At 40.1% G+C, this 26,624-nt stretch overlaps 4 protein-coding genes across 4 annotated transcripts; all 4 read right to left on the reverse strand.

The window, feature by feature from the left end:
- cav3 (caveolin 3) lies at positions 1-2,868 on the reverse strand. Its single transcript, XM_030421511.1, has 2 exons — positions 2,583-2,868; positions 1-1,325 (listed from the first exon to the last, which is right to left on the reverse strand). Exons 1-2 carry the CDS (start codon positions 2,694-2,696, stop codon positions 984-986), a joined length of 456 nt encoding a protein of 151 aa, XP_030277371.1. The 5' UTR covers positions 2,697-2,868; the 3' UTR covers positions 1-983.
- A 3,230-nt stretch (positions 2,869-6,098) lies between these two features.
- Positions 6,099-8,892, reverse strand: LOC115582887 (caveolin-2-like). Its single transcript, XM_030419113.1, has 4 exons — positions 8,768-8,892; positions 7,582-8,281; positions 6,785-6,972; positions 6,099-6,579 (listed from the first exon to the last, which is right to left on the reverse strand). The coding sequence occupies exons 2-4, from the start codon at positions 7,687-7,689 to the stop codon at positions 6,420-6,422; spliced, it is 456 nt and encodes a 151-aa protein (XP_030274973.1). The 5' UTR covers positions 7,690-8,281; positions 8,768-8,892; the 3' UTR covers positions 6,099-6,419.
- A 4,030-nt stretch (positions 8,893-12,922) lies between these two features.
- gpr61l (G protein-coupled receptor 61-like) lies at positions 12,923-17,810 on the reverse strand. Its single transcript, XM_030419553.1, has 2 exons — positions 17,408-17,810; positions 12,923-16,316 (listed from the first exon to the last, which is right to left on the reverse strand). The coding sequence occupies exon 2, from the start codon at positions 16,262-16,264 to the stop codon at positions 14,966-14,968; it is 1,299 nt and encodes a 432-aa protein (XP_030275413.1). The 5' UTR covers positions 16,265-16,316; positions 17,408-17,810; the 3' UTR covers positions 12,923-14,965.
- An 821-nt stretch (positions 17,811-18,631) lies between these two features.
- On the reverse strand, positions 18,632-24,005 carry parp3 (poly (ADP-ribose) polymerase family, member 3). Its single transcript, XM_030419552.1, has 11 exons — positions 23,813-24,005; positions 23,324-23,523; positions 23,091-23,216; positions 22,658-22,837; positions 22,380-22,518; positions 21,691-21,914; positions 21,438-21,593; positions 21,232-21,321; positions 20,973-21,150; positions 20,728-20,871; positions 18,632-19,659 (listed from the first exon to the last, which is right to left on the reverse strand). Exons 2-11 carry the CDS (start codon positions 23,504-23,506, stop codon positions 19,487-19,489), a joined length of 1,593 nt encoding a protein of 530 aa, XP_030275412.1. The 5' UTR covers positions 23,507-23,523; positions 23,813-24,005; the 3' UTR covers positions 18,632-19,486.
- Positions 24,006-26,624: the final 2,619 nt, after the last annotated feature.

Genomic DNA, 26,624 nt, shown 5'->3' on the forward strand with positions numbered 1-26,624 from the left:
GTTTGGTGAATCATAAAAATGTATTCTAGAGCCTCTCAAAAATGATTTGAAATGATACAAAGAACTCACTTTCAAACACTGAACCGGTGGGGCAATAGGCTCATTGTTGTGACAACAGCTGTCTAATTGCATGTACATAACATCAGCAAACATATGACACATTCCACATAATTAAAATACCACTGTGGGACATTAAAATGGGTCTCATACTGCACTAGTAGTTAGGTTCATACTTGTTTACACATACTTGATTGAAGAAAGTTGGTATTAATTCATATTACACTTATTACACTTTGGTAAAAGGAAGTAGATTATCCTACATCTGCAAGTCTCCTAATCTTTGGTGGAGTCAACACAAAGAAACAGGGAGTTATATCAGTATACATGTTTTGAAAATTTAAAGAAGTCGCACAAAATAGTAACACAAAGAAAACATTTTTTAAATTCATTTCTTTCCATTAGAGCTTTTCCACTAAGGTTACATCGATTGAACTCAATCAGAACAAAGTTAAACAACATCACATATAGCAACATACAGCATCAACTTTTAAGAAAAGGCCAAATGTAATGCATACAGGCAGTAATGTCCACAGGTGCAGCAGTGTTTGGTGAGTTCATTCATTATTTGTGAATGAGTAGCTGTTGTTGGGATCCAAATAAATGAGAGCAGACGATCCTCCTCATGGCAGGCGGCCCTCCTCTCTCTCCGTCAGTGAGGAGCACTGAGCCCTCCAGGAGTGCCAGAGCTGTCAGGGAACCAGGCCGCCTGCTGCAGCTGTCAAAGTGCTTCTGGTGGCAAAAGGCACACCAGTCATGTCAGGACTGAGAGCGGAAAGCTTTGTGAGTGGCAGGGTTGGGTGCAGCACTTGATGAAAGGACGAGGAGGAGGAAGGAGTAAGCCAATATGCCAAGACTGATCTTTTGGTGTATAAAAAGATACCGTACTTCATCCGATCATACTATAAACACTACTGTGCGAGTACTTAGACTTCTTTGCGCAGTGCAACACGCACACTGCTGAAGATCTTGCCCAGGGCTTCGAAGAAGGGATCGCAGAAGGTTTGAATGCAGAGGGAGTAGATGCGGCTGATGCACTGCGACTCAATCAGACAGCTCTTGATGCAGGGAACCACAGCCCAGATGTGGCAGAAGGAGATGCACGCAAACAGGAAGCCCCAGAGCAGAGCGACGGGGATGCCAAAGACTGCAGACAGGATGCGGTAGCACCAGTACTTGGACACAGTGAAGGTGGTGTAGCTGAGCTTCCACACCCCATCCAGGCTGTGTGTGCCATCAGGCTCCGCAATGACATCCTCAAACTCCACCTAATAAGAGAAGAGGCTTACATTAAAAACACAATCCTGAGTGCGCTTTGCATTTATGCATCTCCCAACCCCAGACCTCTGCAGGCCCAGCGTAATATTCACACGCTGGTGTTAAGTGTAAAGATAATGCTTGTGAGAGCTGCAGAGTGTTAGGATCAAATTTATGCAGAGGTACCAATTATCTGTTGCACTTCTGGGAGGAAAAAACTTAATGTAGTAGCATACAGGCAAAGTTAAATAGGGACTTTTAATGCTGTCTCCTTCTAAAAGCTCAATTCCGACATCAATTTATTAGCAACTGAAGTTCACCTAATAAAAATGCATGAGAGGAACTGTACAATGGTCCAATTAGTTGAGTTGCAGTACGTGCCACCTGGTCTTTTTGGCGCTTGGCTAAAATGTGAATTAACTTGTCTGTAATCATGGCAGGCAGACACACCACACGTCAAAAAAAACATCTATTTTCTTCCGGACCACTGGATAGGATCAGGAAAGGAAAAGTAACGGGTCGCTGTCCATTTCCCGCAGAGATAGCAGGCAGAGATCATCCACTGAATGAATGGCTGGACATGTTTTGTAATTTTCCCTTCAAAGGTCTGGCCTCCTCCAGCTTTTAGAAATTCAGCAAAAGAAAAATCAGACAAAAGATGGACACCAGTGGCAAGCTAATAAACCCACAAGATAGGAGTCCTCGAGTGATCAAGGACACCGTATCGATAGATATTGCCGATCCACTTTATTTTCATGGTAAGGCAAAGGAAAATAAGAGTAAGAGATGTGAGCAGCAGGTGCTTATCTATCTCACTCACCAGACTAGACAACATCATCTTTATCAACCTCCTGATGTCTGAAAACAGACACAAGAGTATGTCGTTCGAACCCGAGCCACGCTGACACTAAACATGATAACTCGTGTTTTACCTGCTCCTTCCAGTCAAACACAAGATAGCTTAAATGTTACAGACTTCACAGACAATATTTAGTGGTAACAGCATGGCAACAATCGCAGGATAAACAGTAGTCCAGCCCGGTGGATCAGTTTCACTCTCTTCCACACGATTCCCAAAATAAACCCCGTGTTCTGCTCATGCACAGGAATAACTCTTGGTCTATTTAAGGATTTTCCAGGCAGTGTAATAACCTTTCCTCCTGTCTTTTCTCCTGCTAACAACTTTATTTATTTTCTCCACATGCCAAGAAAGGGGTTAAGTTGTTAATCCTCTCTGTGGCAGGGCGGTGTCTTCATGCTGCACAAACCTTCACCACGTCCTCATTGATCTGCTTGGGGTCTCTGTTGATTAGATCAATCTCCTTGGTGTGGCTATCCTTCACTATCTTCTCCTCGTTGGTGTATTGGTACTGATCCGCCATGGTGGGGCTGCAGGTCCTGGCTGGGCCGAAGACGTTGAGAGTAAAAACCTTCCTGGATCAAACCCTCCGTTCACTTCTGAACCCCTGTATCGCCACTGTGACGCTCCCTCTGGCATGCCAGTGGACAGCTGCTGCAGACGTCCTGGTAAAAATGGAGGCCTGACCCCCTCCCTGAATGCAAGTGTACACACACACACACACACACACACACACACACACACACACACACACACACACACACACACACACATTGTAATGCACACAGACAGAAAAGGCATGCCTTAAAGGAGCACCCAGGGTTGTGTCACATTTCACATGGGGTTGTGGGGCTAACTGGGCAGGGTTTGCACGGTGGCACGAACTTCCACCACAGAGTGAGGCAGTGAGCACAAACACACCCTCCTGCTCTGGCTTCAGCTGGGACACCGTGTTTGAGGCCTGATAGAGAACTTCACTTTTTAATGGTACGAAAGTAGAAAAAACAAGTTTATTGTTATCACGGGTACAAGCATCACACTGAAGGAATCACACTGTTACTATGAGTTGTCATTCAGAAGGAGGCAGCAGTGCCAAAAATCTCTACTCAAGTACAAATACAGTTAAACTGCTGAAATATTACTCAGTTACAAGTAAAACTACTGGTATTAAAGTAATACATTAGTAACAGTACAAAATATTCTTCTCAGACGCTACTTAGAGTATTAGTTACTTTTTAGCTGTTGATGTTTACTGCGTTGAAGTGTTCTGTTGTGCTCAGTGGTCTTGGTCACCTCTCTGGGCCTGCTGCAGAGTTTTGATTTCTTTATCCGTGTGTCAGGTTGTCCTGTTAGTGATCAGAGCCTTATTGGCTGCAAAAACACAGAGGAAAAGTTCAAATATGCATTCAAATTGTACTCAAGATTCAACTATGACTTTAAAAGTAACTAATTAGATTACATGGTATAATGCATACTTATGTACAATTACAGAACTGGAAAGAACTCATGAACCCAAAAAATGTATACTTGAGGTAACTAGATGGCCATAACAAAGTTCATAGACGTCACCTCATTAGTTGACATTATGCCAGTTTGAACATACTGTAGCTCTTCGGTTACTGTAACCTGAGAGCTAGTTTACCAACACTATGTAGAGTAGTAAAACATTTCTGTTTCACTCAGAAATGTAAAGATCAGAGTTATTTTGATGCTTTTGGTTTTATTTATCAACATATTTATTGTAAAATTGATCCTATGTTATTTTGTTGTTTGATTTAGGTAGATTTGCCTGTATTGCATGTAAATGTTAATGTGTCTTTGGAGATGCAATGCCCCCAGAATGTGAAAAAAAGCAACATTACTTTTGAAATTGGCATTTTGTGCAATTTGGCTCGCCCCACAGTTTCTGAGTGCAACAACACTGTCTTAAATACAAATCCAAGGTCTATAACAATTTCTCAGATGTAATGTAGCTGCTGTCTACACACAAAACTCTTTAAGGCAAAACAATGACGTGTTCAAAACTTGTACATTGAAGTAAAAACATGTATGTAACTCTGTGATCCTATCCTCTCACTGAAGTTACATAGAGCAGAAACAAGTGATAGCTGTGACAGAGACACCATTCATCTTGTCACAAGACACTCTACCATCAACATGATTTGAAGCTGTTATTTTAAGGTATAAAAAGTGACATAATGCTCCAAGTAATTCAGTCGTTAGGACAAAGAGGAAGAGAAATTAAAATAGCCACTTATCATGGTGGCTCTTGAGCCTCTTATTGTGGCAAGGTCCAATACGTAAAATTCAATAGTCCCCTAAAATAAAACTCTGATTCAGTCTTCCTTAAGCTGAGCAGTTGTTGCTATCACTCATCGCTTTCTATATCAGCTTGTTGCATAAACAAACTCTAGAGGAGAAGGAGGTGCCTGTAAAAAGTGATACAGGACTCATACCCCCCCAGCTGCTATGTATCTCAGTATGTGGGGTATATGTGGGGTGTAGGAACAGTACAGGAAGAAGCGTGACTTCTGCTCATGGATTGGCATCCCTCGCCCCGGATCCCTGGTGGCAGAGACAGGGTGGGTAGGAAGGGGATTGGAGTCCATGTGATCTGGAGCCAACCCAATTAGAGGAGTATTCTTGGCGTGGCAGTGGAGAGATAGAGGCCAGTTAGGCGTGGAGGCAGAGGGACAGAAATAGCTCAGCAGCAGAGAGTCATGGTGGGCATACCTCTGCCTGTATGGGTGTCAATGCGATCAGCTGAGACTGCACTGGCTCCTGTCTTCCATTTAATGCAGACAGACATACAGGGCTCTATATTTAGAGTCATACTGAATGCAATGGTAAGAGTGGGTGTCAGTAACCCGGGTTACTCTACAAACATATGCGGTGCTTCCTTTGAAACGAACAGTGCTGTGTGTGTAACTGGACGCATGCAAGGTCCTCCTTAATTGTAATATTCTTATCTGAATGACAGTATGACACCAGCAGCTGGTTTGCTTAGCTCAGCATACGGACTGGAAACAGCAGGGGGAATCTGGCCTGTTTCTGTCCGAAAGTAATGAAATCTGCCTGCCACCACCTGTGAGGCTCACTGGTTAACTCTCTCTATCTTGTTTGTTTGAAGAAAAGCTACTGTGTGTTAAATATCAAGTTATAGTTTTACAAGACTTTATATGCCTTGTTTCCAGTCTTTATGCTAAGCTAAGCTAAGCTAAGTGTCTTCAGCTTCATCACTGTATAGTAGTTAGTCTATTGATTATTTCATCGCATAAAAGGGAATAAATATATTTCCCAAAATGTCAAACTATGACTTCTCCTGTGGATGATCGCTGAAAAAATGTACTGTCCAAAATCAAAGTTATGTGAACATGTCACAACAAGAAAGCTTTGTTTCATTGTCTTTTTATCATTTTATTATCATGCCCAGTTCATACACTTTAGTACTATATAGTAGCATATACTTTTGCTCTTTAAGTCCCTTGATAGCAGTCTTTAAAATTAGCCATGTAATGTAAATAACAACATTGTGATTGCCACTTGAGGACTCAACTCAAGTGATGTGAGTGGTAGACCGACTAGGGTCAGTGTATATGTTCTAATCTTTTTAAATACATTTTAAAAATATATTTTCATTTAGAATCTAAGACAGAAAGATGTTAATGTGTGCAGAAATGTGCAGCACTGTGTAACTAACCCTTAGTATGAACTAGATCTGATCTGAACACCTTGGTGGAGGTAACTAAGATCATCCTAGCCAACAAAGTATTGTGTTTTCACCTGTGTCCATTGCAGTCATGTCAGTGGGACAGCAAATATTTTTATTAAATTAAAACCCCCCAAAAAACAACAACAACAACTGATTATGTCAGCATTATTTCCACACAAGACCTAATTACAATCAAATAAAGACAAACCATTATTGGAATTCATAAATGTGTTTTCATTCAGCTTATTTACAATTTCATTACATCAATATATATTATTAATACAGTAATTTAGCAAGTTGTTCTCAACTCCATTAACATTCATTGTGGGTATGAAAACCTCTAGGTTTACATGTAGATCCTTTGTAATTGAATGCTTATACTCATTATTTTGCTTTTTTCATCTGTAATTGTGTGTTAAATTATTTTTATACAATTATGACAATTATGATGCAGCATGTAATTTGTTCCCACTTGCTTTTTTTTCCCTCCACCTCCTATGTTTTAATCAACACATTTACGCACAGCAGGTTTTTCTATCTGGCGTCCTCTTTTGCCAGACGGATGACGACTCCGCCACAGCACTTTCCAATACTGGTAAAGAAGGGGGTGATTAGAATGTTCAGTATGCTGCTCCACACAGTCTGGACCCAGCACATGTTGATAAGAAGGAGCTGCACACAGGGCATGATCAACCTGGAGTGATACAGGGACAATGCATCAGCTCAGCTCACTGATAGAAAACAGAAATCCCGCTACACTCCTAAAAAGGATTCCTAGTGGGGTGGCAAAAAAACATAATTCAGCTACCAAATAACTGATTCTTATTTTCCTTAAAACATTTTTTTCACTTCATCCTCGTCTGAAAGTCCACCTCGTCTCAGTGTAACAACAGTCCTACCAGATGTGAAGGCAGCTGAGCACAGCGAAGAGAAGCCCTGCTGCCAGAGAGACGGGCACGGCCAGGAGGAGGGAGATGAGGCGGTAGCACCACAGTCTGGACACCTCGAACAGGGCGTGACTCCACACCCACACTTTATCAAAGCTCCGCACAGAGGGAGGCTCTGCAATCACATCCTCGAAAGTGACCTTAAAACACACACAGAGACACTGATGTCAAGGACAGGCTTTTTCATGTGTGTAAAATATGACATGTGGGAATGAAATCTGAAGGGTAATGCACACAAATGTAATGCAGCAAGCAGACAATGTCATGTTTATGTCACCTGTTTTACTTTGAGGAGGAGGATCTTACAGGCAGGGGCAAAAATAGGACTGTGTATATGATCACGTCCACTTGAGGTCAGTATTATGCTGCATATAGATATTTACTGAATTTAATTGCTCCTCTTATAATACCTGAGGACAAATATCAAAAGTAATTGGTCTACATAGACATTTAAGTTAAATGTGTGTGTTCCATTTGTCCTCAGAATCATTCATCTTTACCAAAAAATTAATTAAGAATGATGCACAGATCTCTGCTTCAGTGTTACATGTGTTTGACAGGAGGGGTGGTGCAGTACGCAGAGCATGTGCAGTGGGTTTGTTCATTCAACAGACCTGTCAGGTTCTCTGTTTCTCCACACATAAATTACATACCTCAACTTGTGGCCTGTGCTGTGTTTTGTCTGTAAAAAAAATGGTTAGTGTGTGTTCTATGTTGATTAAATCTCTGTGACACTGAACATTAGTTACCTTAAGACTCTTGTTGACTCCCTTGGGATCCCTGTCGTGAAGCAGAGGCCTCGCGTCGCTGTGGGTGGAATTCGGACCCCCAGATGGTACGTCGACTTTGACCTCCATCAGTTCCCCTGCTGGTTCCTTGTCCTTTAATTTCCGTTCCTCTATTTCCGCTGAGTCTAACCGAGTCTCAGCTTAGTCGACTGCTGCGATCATTTCACTGGAAATACGGAGGATGAGCAGGGTGTAGCAGGAGGATGGCTTGTCACTGACACCCAGGTGGAAAATAGTGGAGTGCTGACTGCTTAGCTCCTTGTTGTGGAATGCCTTTATTGACTTTTAAGGGCCTCTCTTCAGTGTCATTTTCCATGTGACACACTACATGGAAAGTCTCATTTAGACCTGCATGAGAAATGTGCAGCGGCTATCGCTATTCGCACAAAAACTGCCTGCACCACCTCCTTAAATGTTAGTGGAGCAATTATGATAAGCAGGCAGTATTTTGGCACTTTCATGGTTATACAGTCTTCTCATCATCAGAGCAGAGTTGGCAGTGCTGGTCCATTAAGAACGGTCTTCTCTGGACTGCTTCTTGCCAGCTGTCCTGCTAATCGTCCATCAGAGCTGGAACTTTGCTCCTTGCTGACCTTGTCTCTAGAAACAGACTGTAGTCTCAGCAGCTCGGTTGCCAGACAAATGTCTCTGTTTTATGTTTCTGCAAACCATAGAAAGGTTTAAATGTTTACGTTTCATATGTACAGTATGTGTCATGTCAGGTTTACATTAGTCTATTAGCTGACTTTCATGTCTGAAGGTGGAGAGGATGTTGCTGGTGTTAGAGTTAGGCCCCTTTGTAAACGTTAAACCACTGAATAATTTCAAATGAGGGATCATGGCATTTCAGCATTTGACATCAGCACATTTCCATCTGTGTTTCTGGCAACAAAACACGTTATTTTGGAGCAAAACGCAAACAAACTTTTCCAAACCCTAACCAAGTTTTTTTGGTGCCTAAACCTGTCGAGACCATAAGCACAGGCAGGCTGGTAGAAAAACAAACTGCCAGCTTTAATGAGCTGAAAATCCCAAAAGTACAACAGTACAAACAATAAAGAGGAAGGTGACAAAAACTGGTTACAAATATGCATGTAAAGGGGAAACCAAAGTAATAAAAAACAAACAAACAAAAAACAGAACAAACCTGAGAACCAAAGGGAATAAATCAGGAATAAATCAGGAACACACATGGACTGGGGAAAAAGAACAGGCACAGGACTAACATTTAGACAACAACAGAAGGACTGCCAACAAGAGGGCTGCACAGGCTTCATTCACAGGAGGCTAATCAGATACAGGTGAAACTAATCAGGACAATCCAAGAGGGAGGCAAAACAAGAGGAAGACGGGAAATAATAAATGACGGGATGAAACCTACAAAATAAAACAGGAAGCAATACCTAAACCTATAAAACTTAACCATGACAACCATTTCATCCTATCTGTGGTTTGCAGAAACACACCTTATCTGGCAATTGGGTTGGTTACTCTCAAGTGTGGCACCACACATATTACCTGCGTGTCACTATCTAGTGCAGTTTGTGTGGCTTGCAGTCTATCGAAAAAACTTCAAACCTATCTAAACCCCTCACAGTGCCTTCAGGAACTAATGCTCCATACGGTATGGAACTACAGGCTTTCATTTCACACACACACAACTTCATGCACTGTAAGTACATCTCAGTATATTGGTGAGGTGGCTGCAGCTTTTGATACACGACAAACTCTCCACATGCCCCTGTGTAAGTTAATATAAATGTAATGATGTTCCTACTTCATACAGCCATGTAATCACGTATTTACCCTGGGGCAAAAATGAGCTGCGGCCCACTGTTGACCCACTGCCTCCCTCTCTGTGGGCATTGTGTATTAATCCTGTGGCCTTCAAATGCCCCTTAGATAAAGAGCACCCAGCAAAGATAATGCTGAGGTAGTACTTTTACCCAGGTCATTAAAGTGAGATTATGCAGGAATGTGAACACAACATTCCCAAATAATAAATAAAGACAATATCTACCTTATCTGATAAAGATCTTAAACTGCACTCACTGATGTTTGGTCGTACGGGTACACAGCACTCACATACGTTGTTATCACCTTGTAAAGTTGATATGAACTTGTAAGCAAACAGTTGCTTATGTATACACATCCAGTAGATGCAAAGCAGCATTAGCCTTTGTTTGGAGTTCTGTTTTATGAGCACCTGATGAATGTATATCTTTTGTACTTGTACGCCTGTCCGGAAATATCTGGCTCTTTAGCTGCTCAATGCTCCACTGTATTCACTTGCTAGTAGCTGACTTTGCCGGTGTGCTGTTTGGCTCAGAGCATGTTCAAGGGGTAACAGAGGTTTTTAACCTGAAAACAGCTGCCCGCTGCAGCCACAAACAACTGCATGAGAGAGGTGAGAGTGAACCGAAACAGTTTCCTGCTGAAGGGTCAAAACAATAAGATGAAAAAATGCAAAGAAAACTGCAGGTGTCAGATAGTTATTCTCTTATTTTGTCACTGCAAGCTTCCCCTTTGACAAGCAAGTAATCATGTGATCTTCAGTTTGTTTATAATCGATTTTAAGGTGTGCTCATTGTATAATTCAGGCTTTTATAATGGCAGTTAACACTGTGCTTCAACTTATTTTTATTAGTGCATTCACTGGCTGTGAGGACCAGTAGATCTTGGCTGATCAGAGCCATTCTCTGCCCAAAGAGCTCATGTTGCCTCCATCTGGCTGCAGAAACATTAAACCACAGACTCCAGGACTAATAGACTTGAAACTAATTTGTCCCTGCTGCTATTAGTCCTTTAACACGACATGATCCTTTTTATTTTTTTGTTGCATTTTCTTTTGTGTGTGTGTTTTTTTTTTATTATTGTTGCATGGCTGGCTGTACAACAAATTACCCATTGGGGATGATAAAGAAGCCTTTAACCTTGATTGTGTGTATTTGTTGCACTGCATTACTTCATTTCTTCCAGGTTTTATATAATGTGCTGTGCTGCCTAGTGCTTCCATCTTTTATGTGCACAGTGTCTGTTTGGTTAGCTTGTTACATACAAATGTCTTATCAAAGTGCATAACAGGTTCTATGACAACAGGAGGGTTTTTTGTTTTTTCTTCTGTCCCTCAAAAAAAGCAGCAAGCTGCCTCTCCTAACCTCTGAATTAAATCAACCCCACCTTCTTTCCTGAACCTCCGCACTCTGTCTGTATAATTGTGAATGTTAACACACTGTTTAGTTACACTGATCACAGACATTCCACAGATAGACAACAATCTAAGTCCAGCATCTTGAGTGAATGACGACGTCATTCACAATTTGAGTAAAATATGATCGGACATTTGGCAGACAACACTTATTTCAGTGCCCGTTGAAAATTCCTAGAAGCCCTAGAAGCAGAGGAGGGAGGGGAATTCACTGGTAGACAGCGCACTCTGTTGGTCATGGTTTGTCTTTGTAGTGCTATAAATATAAATCCTCATTATGTGCCCAATATTGGCTAAACCAGCAGCGTTTTCCACTCAAACGTGTCCAAATGGCTCATTTTGCTTTCAGTGCCTCCAAAACCAATATAGTAGTCGTTTTCCTAATCACACAGCATCACTACAGTGGTCGTGGAGAGGAGGCAGGGTTTGATTAGCAGGATTGCCACCATTGATGGTGTGGTTGTGTGTGTAAGTGTGTGTGTGTGTAAGTGTGTGTGTGTGTGTGTGTGTGTTTGTGTGTGTGTGTGTGTGTGTGTAAACGATGGTGATGAAGAGCCTCCTATAATGTGTCATGATTGTGTCTGAGGTCTGCCTTGACAGATGCTAGTCACATCTGGCTCATTTCCCGGTTGTACAATAATCATCTGAATTAAAACTAGTATAATGCATTAAATTGAAAGACAAATATCCCAGTTAAACCAATCATTCTGCCAATTTCAGATGCAGGCAATAAAGGCTAAACAAGAGTGTCCTGCTAAAATTAAAAACACTGAGTATGCTCTATCTAGATTAGGTTCTGTCAGAGCCGGCTGTCTGAACCTGCAGAAGACATATGTAACTGGTTTGTAGCATTTTTACAGGTGTTTTGGCGGAGAAAACCAATGTATATTGTTCACGTTTTGTTTTTTTATCAATTCTACTACTCTGGCACCTAACCCCTAATGCATGAATTATTAATCCCAAAGGCAGATTCTGTTTGTTTTTACTCTTACAGCTACAGGAATGTCCAATGCAATGGACACCATGCATCAACAATGCAAAGGGATTCAGGAATAAATGTTGAATCCTTTTATTCTACAACTTAACTACAAACTATGGATAAAAACAATCATTTGTCAGCTAAAGAAGATGTTAGAAACACTTTGATCCACATTATAGCAATATCTTTTTCTTACACATCTTCTCCTATGTTACTGAAAATGACATTATGCACCGAAGGGTACATCCCATCCATCGTGCCTATATTCAGATACAATCCAAAGACTATTTAATAAATACGATTCAAGTTTAAATTACATCAGATTTTTTTAATAAAACATACAAAGTTCTACTGGTCTCATTACTGATTACACGTCAGACAAGCAGGCGTTTACTGACTTCATCACTTTATATTTATTTTTCCTGCCAAATATGAAAGACGTTGGTGGGAATATAGAAGAACTATCATTTAAAAATGGCAAATTCATTGTTTAGTTAACTTTGGTCAATTATTTCACTGCTAATAGATAATAAAAATGCTTTATAAATTATGTTTTAAGCAGTTGTACATGTTTATATAAATTTACAACATAAATTGAATTATCCACTTGTTAATGATGGTTATTATACAAGACAGCTAAGTGTTACCTTACGTAAGTCTTGTCTGTGTGGTTGTTTAATCTGTTTAGCCCGTATTAGGCCTTGGTCTTTCTTTGCAGCTATTCAGCCTGATGAGATCACAATACTTGTGTAGCAACACTCTACAGAAATATCTGGCCCAGTAGATGATCTTTGCTCCTCCTGTTTTCTGTGATCAGTGCAGTGTATAGACCACACTCAGATTCCACACATCTGGAATTTAAAGTTTCTAGATCTAGAGTGTCAAACACAGACACATTATGTACATCCGCAAAGAAGCAGGGAAATCCTTTCATGAAGCTAACAGATAAAAAAAAGAAAGATATGAAAATACAAGGCCGAAAAGATCTGAACTGGCATTTTCCATTTACCCACATGTCATTTGATTAAATCTGAAAGGAGAAATCAAAAGTGCTGAGCTCCAGCAGTCACCTGCCCATCCAGATGCTTCTGGAACAACATGCTTCTGGAACAACATGCTCTTATCTGGGTTTTATTTAAAAATCTTGTCTGAAAGCACAGAGCTCTGAATGTAGTGAACAGTGATGTGACAGCATAACAGAAAGGTTCTCCAGACAGGTCATAATGAGAGATTCAGACTGTGTCCTGATTTGTATTCATAGCTTACATCTAGGTCCATTTGATGTCTTGTTCCAACTCTGTTTTTTATCATTGTCTGTCCACAAGGGTTCATGAACTTCAAATCCTGCCATGGACGTTGTACCTTTTTTTTTCTTCTTTACCTCTGTTGTCAGCAGCTGTCATGCCCTGAATTCTGAGTAGCGAATACATACTATAAAATTTGCCTGGCTGGCTTCATTATTAGACATTTAGGTGGATAAAGAGAGAAAGAGTGTAAAAGAGAGAAATTACAAATAACCCACCATGATATTCAATCATGTCTCTGCGCTGTGTGTGTTTGTGCAGTGCCCACATCCTCCTGATAAAAAGACTAATGCAGTCCTCACCTCGAAGTATCATTATATACACAACCACAGTTATGTAAGAGCAATACAGCAAAATGGTGTTTGCCGTTATTTGCTTTTACCCACTGTTCTTCTCTGTTCACCATTCCTGCTCTTTGTGAAAGACTAATACAAACAGCAGAGGCCATAAAATGGCACTTTGTCGCCACTCTCAGAGCATTATCAATGGACACTACTGATTTCCATTGCAAATTCACTATCTCTGCCTCACCGTACCCATGTCACTAGTACAGCAGTCCATGCTTGCAGGGACTTGTGCTACCTCACCCTCAGCCTCTATTCATATGTTAATGTGCCTGTAGCTGATCTTAAAGGCTGTGTGTGTGCATGTGTCATGTGTGGGTGTGTCTATCTGCATGTGGAAAGCAGGCATGAAACAGAATTAGAAGACTCCAATCAGGATTCAAACGTACAGAAAAACATACATCCAGCAGATGAAGGGTCCTCGTTGCTATGTGAGTCACAGGCTCACTCAATTTCCATGACAGCATGAGCGGATGATAATCACCATCTATCGGCATATCTGCTGCTCACAGGAACTCCGGGGCATTGTACCCTAAGATTCATAGGAGGACACTGTGTCACTGGTCTAAAAGGATCATTCAGTGATGTGCGAGGCTGCTATTTATCAAAATATTCATTAGATTTGTGAGACCACTGCTTGGCAATGTTTACATCCAAATGTTTACAAAATACAACAGAGTGAGTCACCAATAGACATGTTGTTATTGACATGAAAAAAATAATACAATGGAACCAAATCATATTCTTATGGAGAACAAATGGTTCCTAATTTAATACAATAAAACATTTAAATAGTCGTCAAACAACGTCCTGGTTATTGCAGTTACACTCCAGATTTTCACATATATAAACATATAAAACATTTCTACATACATCATTAAAATCAGGTATATTGTAATGTGCACAGGGGAACACTTACAGTATCACTACCTCGATATTTTATGTACAGCGCAGCCATAGCACCTTGGCCTGAAATGAGAATGCCTCCTGCATGAGATAATAAAAGGCACTGGACATTTACAACATATTTACGGGATAGGCTCATATATATTCTATCTTAAAAGAATACTCACATGTCCATATTTACATCAGAAGGACTGGATTGGTTGCTGTAATTGTTCCTTTCGTCCACACTGATCCCCTCAAAAAAAAAGTTCAGCTTGGTTAAGTGTCTTCATGAAAGTGTTTCAGCCGAAGATGATATGAGGCCTCAGTAAATTGAGTTATCTGAATCAAGTGGAGAAGTCTGAACAGAACAGAGTGGAAGATCATTTCACTGTAAATATGGGCATGTGAGTATTGTTTTCAGATAAAAAAAACCTTTTGCACACCTATAGATCGCCAGGTGCTCATGTAAAGCCCATGGGGTTGACAAAATCAGAATAAAAGAATAAACCAAGTTTAAGATAAACTTAAATGTGAACCTATTAAGACCAAAATAATAAAACAAACATAAACTGACATGGCTTAAGTATTAGTACAGTAGTCCATCACTCTATTGGTCAAATCTTTAAGCGTGGTCCTCAGGTATTTGTCCAGGGATCTTTACCCCCTGGTCCTTCGTGTTTTTGGGACGGGAGTTTGCACAGTTAGATGGGATTTCAGCTGTACTGCTGCTGGTTCTCTGGATAAACTGGAGGAAGTTCTCCTGAAGGGAACCCTCGTGGCTGGATGCCCCAAACTCCGCTGGCTGGGTCAAGCAGCAGCGCCGAAACTTGATCAGCTCTTCTCTGATCTGCCTGTTCAGCAGGCCGTAGAAGAACGGGTTAACTGCAAAGGAGGAGTAGGCCAGCCAGGTGACTGCCTCCTCTAAGTCCCCAGGGCTATGCATGGAACCAGTCAGAGACATGTGTAGATGGAAGATGAAGTAGGGCAACCAACAAACCAAGAACTGGCCCACAATGAAAACCAAAGTAAGGGCAGCCTTTCCCCCGCTGAAGGCCCTCTCTGGAGATAGTCTTTGGGGCAGAGTGCGGGTTGTGGCGATCATGGTGGTCTGGCTGTTAATGGAGTCCGAGCGATTCTTAGCAGGGCTTGCATTTGTCCAAGTTGGCACAGCAGGGACCTGCTGTAGGGCTGCAGAACGAGCTACCTTGTACACGGCACAGTAAACAGCGAAGATAACCACAGCTGGAACCAGGAAACAGACAACACTGAAGAGCACTGCAAACACATTTCTTAGACGACTGTGGCTTGCATGGAGAGAGCAGTGAGCTGCAGCTATAGAGCTTTGATGTCCATAGGCTGGCCATCCAAGCAACGTAACCAAAGCTAACAGGACGGATTTTACCCAAATTAGGAGCATGACACCAATAGCAAGGTTGATGGTCATCTTGACCTCATAACGCATGGGGTGTACGATATAGAAGTAACGCTCCACACTGATGGCTGTGATGGTGAGAATAGTCAGACAGATGAGGAAAACATTGAGGAAGATGTAAACCTGACACTCCAGAACAGTGAACACCACGGTGCCAAAGAATGGCGAGCTGGATATGATTCCCAAAGGCATGAGGAGGATGGCACACAGCAGGTCCACTCCACAAAGGTGACACACGAAAGCGAACCGCTTCAGGTGAGGTGCGCGAGCAATGGCCACCATCACACCAGTGTTGGCCAGCAAAGCAATGAGGTTAAGGGTCACCATGCAGAACAACCCAAAGAGGTCTTTGATCTGCGACTGGGAGCTCGTGACGACGCCCACGTTGGCAGGAACTGTAGGATTGGGTTCCCATTGGGCAGTGGTGAGATTTGCCACTAAGTGATTTGGCACGGAGGCAATCATGGGACCAGTCTTGTCGGCCATCATTCATTCATAACTTCGTCCATTGGGATCTCAGATGTCTTCATGTGTGGATGTCCTGTGTTGAGAGAACAGGAACAGTTATTACAGAAACATAAATAACACAAAATATGAGGCAGTTAAGATCCTACACCATCCATCCTGCAATATATACTGTATGTAATCGCCTCCACTTGTACAACATGTTGAGAAAGTCAGACATAGAAGGAAATGGATGCAGGATTAGGTTTGATTATTTTATATCACGTTGATGAACTGAAAAATGGAACTTATCACCAATTGAAAACTACAACAGTGTTTCACTCTTTACAGTAAAATAAAGTAATGACTTAACTTCGTTATGTAAAATCGGTAATAGGTCCATTCTACACTGTTGTTACAAATAAGATAGAGTTGTGAGGAATAGAGAATAAGTATTGACATAGTTTACTAGCCCGAGCCATTCCCTGCCTACGATCTTATTTAAGGTGCTTTTGTTTTAGGTCCAATATATTAGTTTGTTTAACTTTACATATGTGAATCCTCTTAAAAGACACATAATGTCTTTGACTCTTGAATTTTATTGAAAAAAATTTGAATCTATGACGAAGGAGTGACAAACTCATGTGATATACTTAATGGTGTCATACACAACCAAAGGACTGCTTTAATGAGAGACCAAAGACTTATGTGCATATGAGTGTATGTTGGAAATATAAACAAAGACAACATTATAATGCCATAATATTGGACAAGTTTTAAGTCTGTCCTGAGTGCCAAGCATTGTCAATAAAAAGGTAAGCAAAGCTTTCACTCATTCCATCTCTAAAAGCGCTGAACACGATGTTTATGCAGTCTCAAGACAAAGATTATTTCAACTTTAGTCTGAACACACTTGGTCACAAACTGTTCCAGGGAATTAGGTTAAATCCATTCCAGTTTTAAAAGAACAAAGAAAAAAACATCAATACCTGAAATTCATCATATTTGCAGGATGCAATGGTGTGCTGATAGTGAAAAAATACTTTAAGAAAAACATATTACATAGAAATATCAATATCCTCAAGTCTCACTGTTTGTTAAAACATATTGATTTCTTGTAAATTTCTGTCTAGATTTTAATCTACCTATCTATATTTTAATAAACATGAAAACACATACGCCACTTACCCATGATCCATTGTCTGTGTGGCCGATTCAGTTCAGACTCAACAGGTTAACCAGGTGTCTTACTTGACAAAGCTTCTGTTGAAATCCCACATATGTTTAGATATGCTCAAACCAGAGGCAGCCCAGCGTTATTTACTATTTTTCCTGAAAAGTAAGAGTCACACCTCCAACTGAAAATCCACGTAATAAGGTCCAGTCAAGGTTCAGAGATTTGGTTCTTCTTTACAGAGGATCCTGGGGGTCCACGCTGATCAACACCTGTGTATCTCCAGTTACTTAAGAACTGATCACTGATTCCATGGTGATTTTAGATGTGACATGATGCTTCCTGTCTCTCCTCCACTAACACTCTCATTCCTGTCCTGTGCTGTGTATGGCAGTGACTGTCACACATTGTATTGTGAGTGTTTTTTTTTTCTCTTTCAAATAGACACACACTCCACTGTCCCACTTCAAGAGCCCAGTCTTCCCTGGGTCCTAAATCCTACCATATTAAAGGGGAAACTATTGAAATTGGAGGCAACTGTGATGTTACTGAAGATTGTAACTGCTCTGTAACATAAAAAAATAAAAATGCACTACAACAAAATGCATACTAGTTTAAATCACAGGTGGGTTAGATAAATACAATTCTCTTGAAGACTTATAAACAACATAGATATTTTCTGTTTTTCAGAGTCGGAGGTAACATGAGAAGATGTTGTAATGTATTTCTGTATACCTGCTTCAGGAGACAGAGACAATTTTCAACATTGAAATAAGGTTAGCCTGTACATTATTATTATTTCTGGTAGGCCAGAGAGCAGACTTATTGTTTAAACTCAAAGTCAAGAAAAGAGGTATATCCAAACGATGATCATTTGATGATGTTGTTTCTTCCTTTTACAATGTGATCATGTAAAGTGTCTTTAACAATCATGAAAAGTGCACATCAATAAAATCTATTATTATCATACTTGAATATATGCATTTCCAATTTGTTACACAGGACGTAAATCTGAAGATGAACTTGAACTTGTTCATACACCATCATCACTGTCTTTTTCTAAATGTATTGCTGCCATAAAATTAATTTGTATTGCCTTTTATCAAAGTTTAGCAGCATACTGAAAATGTCTTACAACAAAAACATTAGAATTAAACTCTGACAATCATATCAGCACCTAAAATGGCAAAAATACAAGGTCAAAATCTTAAAGCTAAAGGAAGAAAAGCTTCAGCAAGTAGGAGAGCCACTTTAGTTTATTAACCAATTTACCATTGATGACAAGTAATATCTTAGTGCAAAAATGCTGAGACAATTACATTACAAAGGGAGTTGCTCATTACTGACACCACATGGTGTCATTATATTTGTACTGATGCTAGAAGACCTACTGAGCAGGATTTTGCCCGGGCTGTTCATGACTTACACGTTACATTATTTTGCATTGCAGAAGCACTTTCAGTGTCTTTCTTAACAGCTAAAGGAGGATATTAGATGTATGCCATTGCTTGAACATTAGCCAAGTATTGCACTTTTTACCTTCGTCTGTAAACATATCTCTGCATAGAGTATCATTTTAGCTTTCTATATAGCAATATTCAAAATGCCTATTTAACAGCAAAAGGCTGTAGAAAATTCCTCCTTCATTTCAAAGATATTTTCTTCCTTAGGGACAGGTGAATATTAGCGATATCATTTGGATTAAATGAAGCAAAATATAAAAGGTAAACTACTCAGTGCCAAATAAAAAAAAAGTGCAGCAAAAGAATTAAAACAAATATCCAGAGGCCTTTTGAACATTCAAAATTCAAGATCAAGTAAGAAGTGAAAAAGAAGAGAGTTTTTCATTGTACAGAGTAAATCATTTTTTGTTGAACAGAAGTGCAATCTATCACATTTAAGCCATTTTTATAGTGGGCAAAATATAAGGCACAGATAAGTGTGAGTCATTTAGTCATCATTGAAGGTATATCTGCACAATAACTGTTATAAAGACAATATCCATATTATCTTAAGAAAAAGCACAGCAAAGCCTTTAAGGAAGCCCCATATACAGTATGGAGGAATTTTCTCTCTAAAGAAGCTAAGCAGTATTAACCCATTTTCAGCTCCAGCAGGTAGCGAATGCGACACTGGCTTTCTTTGTAGATGAGATATTCACTGTTGCCAAAGTGGCTATCTGAGAACTGGGGCTGCTCGATGGGTTTACCCTGAGGCACAGCAACTTGCTTGCCATCCAGGGTGATGAAGGTGTCTTTGGATGGATCTGAAAACACAGGAGTTTACACATTTACCAAGAAAAAGGATGCTACATGATATCATATTTTATCAGCTGGTCACAAAAGGAGGCAGAAGACCTCTTATGGAAACAACATGATCTCAAACCCTGACTCCTTGTTTGTTTTTGTGGATGTTTCTTGTGAGCTGCTGTTGTGCAAATTAGAAATGCTAGTAAAGGTGCAACCTGTAAGATATAGCCACCTGTAGAAGATCACAACAAACAAGTAGGGGGCAGCATGTCACCAGAGTCACCGCCAACTGCTGCTCAATCGTAGCTGTAGCTACTAGCTGCCATTAGTTAGTTGACTCAGTTAGTGATGGAGTATGTGGCCTGTTCAGCTGACTGGAGTCTGCCTGGACCGCCAGCAGGGGCAAATTATCAAATATTTAATCGACTGTAGAAGGCTTTGATGGCTCAGAGGGATTTTTTAAAAAGTGTACAAGTGTAAAATGCAAAATGGTTGAAATAGGTCACCAAATATATGTAAGTAGCCATTCATATACCTGAACGCACCGCCCAAGTAAAATCTATGTGAGGTGACTGTGAAAAGAGTTTATTATGTTTATTCATTAAACTGTCGCCCCTTTAGGTCCAAAGTGGATTAAGGATGCCATGTTCAGTAGACATAACTGCATCTCTGCAACACAATACATAGATGTCTTTGACTAAACATCAATACTGTTACATATACCTGCTACTATTCTATTTTCATTTTTTCTTTTTCGGTTAAAAGTCTTGTCATATCTTACACATTACACCTTTAAACTGCTTTTGTTTTTCAGCACACTCAATATACTGACACATATGGAAGCGAATCTGTACCATAATCAAAATTAAAATGGATTAACAGAAATGCTTTTTTATTTTCAGAATATAGCTGCATTTTTTGACTCATAAATAAAATGAGTAATAAATCATCAAAATTGCATTTTCATTTTCTTCTTTAAGACTGGTTGAAGAAGAAGCAGTCTTGACTGCATTTTGTAACTTCATTAAAATGATAAACAAAAGGAGATTTAAGACTGAATGAATAAAGCCGAGAAAGAACAGTACCTGGTTCCACTGTTCCTCTTGCCACCACAGAATCAAATCCTGCAGGAGCCTTCTTCAAGGAAGAGTTGTCTTTGGTGATGGTCTTCTCTTTGCCAAGTGCGACCTCATTCAGAAACATCACTCCAGTATTTTTAGAGGTGCTCACTAAATATGTGTCAGAGACAATGTGACAAGCGCCATATTATTGTTATGACTGTTGTGTCATTATTATCTTATTCAATCTTTGTCTTTTCATACAGCCTCACCGTAACCTGCAGACTTGCTGTTTTCAGATGCGAAATAGATACCGCGACCAACACGGCCTCCTGAATGGGGCATTATCCTCAGACCGCTCTTCAGGATGGCTGCCACCACTGCAATGTTTGTACCATGCCACAGCAGACGGCGATTCTCCAGATTGTCATTTTCACTGAACCGTGTTCCCTGCAATGTGCAACGTATGTGTTAGGTAACAGGAGGGCAGTCTTCTGTATCACATAAAATAAGAATGACTTTGACTGTTACCTCTGTCTCTCGATCGACCTCGAAAACATTGAGGATTTTGGGTTTATAATACGAGCCTTCTGACGTCATTTTCAGATATTTTTCAATGATCTTCAAAAGCAAAAGAAATGTTAATATTGGTGGACACCATGAACGGAAAATGACCTGTCATTACAGTAAAGCTGCTTTGTAGTTACTGAACCTTATGATAACTTATGACATGGCACCTTATATATGTCTGAACCCGTGTCCACGAGAGTGAGTCTGCAGTGAAGAGACTTGTAGTCCTGGTCTGCCGGGTGAGGAACTGTCTCTATCGTCTCTTCCTGAGCTTTTTCCGTCTCTGACTTAAGAGTTTGTGCAAGCTCGATGTCTGCCAACACCTTCCCAGGACATGTCGAAAAGAAGGTTACTTTAGGCCAAGAAAAACATAATTGAATGGAAACACATCCAAACATATAATCCTGAAAACAATCTTACCATGAGCATCTCTTTCTTCTTCTCCACAATCTCCTTGTTGTCTATGGTTGGAGGTCTTTGGCGACCAAAGTTGTGCGGGACAGTGGTGAAGAACTTAGAGGAGAGTTCTTCCAGACGTGCACGTCCACCTCTTTGGTTCATTGCTGCCTCGATCTCCTCCAGCACATCAAAGCCCTTTGCAATCTGTGTCTTACTGAGTTTGCCTAAGGGCATCTTCTTGATGTCTATATGAAACACACAAACACAGAAAACCACAAATCCAAACGAAATTGGATTCAGAAAAGGGGTCTCACATTCTGTATTTTGCAGAATGTGAGGGTGCTGTTAAGGTGCTGTTACTTCACTTACTTCCAAAAACACATGCAACAACAATGATCTTGTAATCATAGCCCTTGATACTGATCAGATAGGTTCAAAAGGCTGAGATAATTGGATATGCTGTGTAAACGCAGACTTCACCCTTCGGTCAGTCATTAACATGTGACTTTCTGCTCTCTCTGCTACTGAGTTTCCTACACTTTAAAGCAAAAAAGCTCAAGGATTTTCAATATTGCAGCCCATTTACAGCAACAGGCACAAACAGCCGAACAGGCATGTTACCAAACCAGTAGTTATTAATGCACACTGAGCTTAAGCCAGCTGCATGAACCTGTTTGCATAAAAGGGATGATGACTTGAGACACACCCACCTAGGTTCATACATTCCATGGCCTCTTTAAACATGTCATTGCTGAAAATGAGCTCGATGAGGTGCTTTGTGGCGGCGTCCAGGGTGCAGGGAAGGACGTCATTAGTGATTTTGACGGTCTTTCCGTCGACACTGTCCACCTGCAAGTACAGCTGGTGAGATTTCACTGAGGCTTAAACTGAATTGCAAAGGTAGGAGATGAAGTGTGTCATATATAGAGTCTGGAGATCTGGTTTTATTAGATGATGCGCTTCTTGTCCAAGTAAGATGTACATTTACCTTGACTTCGGCGTCCTCCTCCCCATCCACCTCAATCAGGGTGTACTTTCCAGCGTGAGACACAAAGTTCGACCGATCGCTCCAGTTGTTCTTCGTCTTGTCCTTGAACTTTTTCTCAAAGTCCTTGATGGCACTTTCAAGCTTATCCATCTTGCTAAGTTTGTGTTGTCCTAATTCTCCCTGATTTTAGATCAGAGATGGGGCAGTCAGTGTCAACACACAGTATTTTTAAACTCATTTCTGATCTACTTTAGACATTTGTTTCAACAAGCTTTCGAATATGGACGGATAGACAAATAAAATATTAAGAAAATGGGAATCAAATAGGTGTTGCAATCCGAGTGTACAAGCATCGTAGTTACTTATATTAAAAAATGAGCACAAAACAGAAAGAAATGCATTTTAACAGGAATCTGTTGTAAGCAAAACTTACCACTCTGCCCCATCTGTTCCACGAATAGTAACCATCGTCTGCTTGGATAATTTGAATTATATAAAACTTGTTATTGTTATGTCCAATGTTTGTCTGATTGAGCATGCAGTCATAGTCCTCATACACCTGGCAAAGACAACACAGAACATTATTTTTCTCTTTGAATATGACTGCACACACCTGCTGCAAGTGACAGCAATAAAAAGGACAATGTCACACATGGCCTGTCTTACCTCTCCAGAACCTGACAATGAGCAGTGCTCATCCACCTTCCTCTTCCCCTTCACCTGTGGCCCTGCAGCCAGGAGAGCCTCTTTAGCAGAGGTGAAGGCATCTTTGGGCTTTGCCGGCTGCTGTTCTTTCGCCTTCTTGCCGCCTGCTTTGGCAGCAGAAGCAGCTCGTCTCTTTGGTGGCATGATCCTGGCTAAAGACCCTGCACAGAAACTTGCAGTGGTTATCATGTGGGCATGACGCCTGGACAAGCTCAGACATGCCCTCACTGCTCAGCTAACCCTCTGCGGCTGTGCAACCACTCCAATCAATCCCAGTCCCCCACACACATGTAGTTACTGAGTTATTACAGGTCAGCTACTGTGTACTACCACAACTGAAAGGATCCAACAGTAGTTTTGATGTGTTTAAAATCAAGGCCGTCGGACATCCTCCGCACTTCCCGGTTTTATTTCGAAGACGACCTGAATTCCCCTCGACTGGAAACTCACCTTTAACTTTAACAGTGACAGTGTAGGACAGGAGCAGGCAGACGAGCAGGCAGGTAGGTAGGGTCCCCTTGCTGTTGGTGGTGTCTGAAGTCGGCTGTCTCACAGTGATTGTCGGGAAGTTTACAGTCGGAGGAAGAGGCGGAGCTCGGCTGTATGACTCTGGCTTCTTGCTGCTGCTCGGGTGGAGTCCATGAACTGCAGAGCTAGCTAACGGATATACTGCCACCTAACGAGATGACGCCGGTATGTTGGTTCAGTTGTGTTTTAACAAGCGATAAATATCCCCTGTCGTGTTTTAATGTCCACTTTTGTCTTATGTTAATATCTCGAGACATCATAGCCTCAATGAAGTACCCCAAATAAGAAGACAACGAGAATAAAAAAAACTGTCCGGACAAAATTCACACAAATAACGTTAACTAAAGTTAGCCTGCTTAACAGAGGGTAGAAACAAATCACTCCTGTATATACTAATCTAAAAGTAAGAACACTACAGTGTTATAATACTATGTTGAAAGCTAAAGCCCTGCAAATCCTGTCACTGTAGAGGTATTACCAGAAAAACTGACTTATAGTATCAAAAGTAAAAGTGCTCACTATGTAAAATAATAGTGTTACACTATGGAGTTTTCAAGAACATATATGTATAGCCTATATATATATCTATATATCTATATCTGTATATATCTATCTATACATATCTATCTATCTATCTATCTATCTATCTATCTATATATATATATATATATATATATATATATATATATATATATATATATATATATATATATATATATATATATATATATATATGAAGTGAAAAGTTACAAAGTACATTTATTTGTACTACCCTTCACTGCAATTTTGAGTTACTTGTACATTACTTTATGACTAGTTCATGTTACTTTATACTTTTGTTCAACTACATTTCAGAGGGAAAATATATATTTTACTACCATGATTACGTCGATTTTACACACAAAACATATGATCAACTTATTAGATACGATGCATGATTGTCATAGATTAAAGGCCCCTCATACCTGCACAGGTATGTTGCTGATTGGACCTGTTTTGTTGAACCTCTGTATTAAAAATAAAAAATTGTATTAAGTACATCAAAATTGCAGGTAAGTGCAGTGAACAAGTCTCCTTATGTGACACTGTTGTCTTGGATCGTGAGCACTCTACCACTTTATACTGCATATACTAGGCTACATTTTGGAGGAAATTGTTGTGCTTTTTTACAGTTATGGTAGTAAAATTCATTTAAGTTAAATGAGTAGTTAAATTCATTTAACTACCATAATTAATTGGATTTTACATTCAATTACAGAGGCTCAAAATTGTACAAGTGCAGTAGTTGAGGAAATGTACTTTGTAACTTTTCACCATAATTGGCAATAGCTATGAGGAAAAATCTACTGGTTTGTTATATGTAACATTTAAACAACAGTAAGTTCCCAGTTGATGATTTATGCTTTGTTTTTGTTTTTAAATTATAAGTTAATGAGATGACTTAAATCAAATCAAATCAATCTTTATTTGTATGGCGCTTTTCATACAGAAAAGTAGCTCAAAGTGCAGAATCAAGAGAAGAAAATTAAAAGAACCCAACCCTTCTACATCCACAGACATGCACAAAGACATAAACAAATACATACACACTCATACACCCACTCACACATACGCACGCAGACACAGACACATACACTCACACCCACACTTACACTAGCTGTCTTAAATTCACTTTATCTGACCAGCAAAATAAAGTCTTACAAGCAGTTGACAACAGTCAAGTTTTGTTTGAACTGTTATTTGTAAACTTAAAAAAAACCCAGTTGTATTTAGGGCACAGCACCATTTACCTGTCCCAGTTCAAAGTTACTGTTTTGAAATTTATCAGAAAGGTGACAAGTTGAAAAACTGGAGTAGGCTATGTTAATGACAAGTCCATAAAGGAAGGAAGAAGGAAAAAAATATTCCATGACCTCCCTATTTTCTCTTCTATTTTCAACTTGCGTAGTACAAACATTGTTAATTCCATCATGAAACTAAGCTTCCTACATGGTACCTCTTTTCTAAGAACACACTCAAGTTGCAGAATTTCTTTCCTGCATTCAGAGAAGACAACTCTAAAGAAGTGTATTGTGAAATGAGTGCACAGCTGAGTAGTGTGCGTCTTGTGTTTAATTACTAATTAATATTTACATAAAGTAGGTGGTGTTATTGGCATTCATTTTTAATTCAAGTCGCCTGTATTTGATCACTGTGCTCTCCCTTTTAGAATTTATGACTTACCAGAATTATGTTTCTAAATATTAACCTCAATATGGTGGAGCTGTTTCTTTACCTTAACACACCAGCGGACACTTGTTTTTCCAATTGCAGCAAGAAGATTTTGCAGTACATGCTGTACCTGGTTTATATAATAACATTAATTTGGTGATGGGCACTGAGAAGATCTAATAAAGTGAGACAGTGCTCCGATTATCAGTCCACTTCCTACGTATGTAAATACTCTATTTGCAGCAAGCCCCTGGGCTGCCTACATATTGCAATGTGCAAGATTAGATCAAACAATTTGGACACAAGATGGCAGTGTTAAATCACAGATACAGCATGGGTCTATTTTTCAAAGCATTTCCTTGTGTACACAGGGGTAATGACTGTTGTGTGTATTCCTGGGACAGCTTTGGTAGATTTTATCCCAAATCAGCAGATGATGATATTTGTGATGGTAATTTTCATGGAGAGACTGTTTGGTCTTGGCAGATGGTGTAGATTGAAGCCGATTAATATGAGACAGCCC

The sequence above is a fragment of the Sparus aurata genome, chromosome 6 (genome assembly GCF_900880675.1).
Source record: "Sparus aurata chromosome 6, fSpaAur1.1, whole genome shotgun sequence".
Taxonomy (NCBI): Eukaryota; Metazoa; Chordata; class Actinopteri; order Spariformes; family Sparidae; genus Sparus; species Sparus aurata.

Coding starts and splice junctions, on each gene's coding strand:
- parp3 (XM_030419552.1), bottom strand. CDS start 23,506: ATGCCACCAAAGAGACGAGCTGCTTCTGCTGCCAAAGCAGGCGGCAAG. Junction 22,838..23,090: donor GGAACAGATGGGGCAGAGTG/GTAAGTTTTGCT, acceptor ATCTAAAATCAG/GGAGAATTAGGACAACACAA. Junction 21,915..22,379: donor CATGGAATGTATGAACCTAG/GTGGGTGTGTCT, acceptor TGTTTCATATAG/ACATCAAGAAGATGCCCTTA.
- cav3 (XM_030421511.1), bottom strand. CDS start 2,696: ATGGCGGATCAGTACCAATACACCAACGAGGAGAAGATAGTGAAGGAT. Junction 1,326..2,582: donor TCAATGAGGACGTGGTGAAG/GTTTGTGCAGCA, acceptor TTCTCTTATTAG/GTGGAGTTTGAGGATGTCAT.
- LOC115582887 (XM_030419113.1), bottom strand. CDS start 7,689: ATGGAGGTCAAAGTCGACGTACCATCTGGGGGTCCGAATTCCACCCAC. Junction 6,973..7,581: donor GAGTCAACAAGAGTCTTAAG/GTAACTAATGTT, acceptor GTGTGTTTTAAG/GTCACTTTCGAGGATGTGAT. Junction 6,580..6,784: donor CTCAGCTGCCTTCACATCTG/GTAGGACTGTTG, acceptor GTATCACTCCAG/GTTGATCATGCCCTGTGTGC.
- gpr61l (XM_030419553.1), bottom strand. CDS start 16,264: ATGATGGCCGACAAGACTGGTCCCATGATTGCCTCCGTGCCAAATCAC.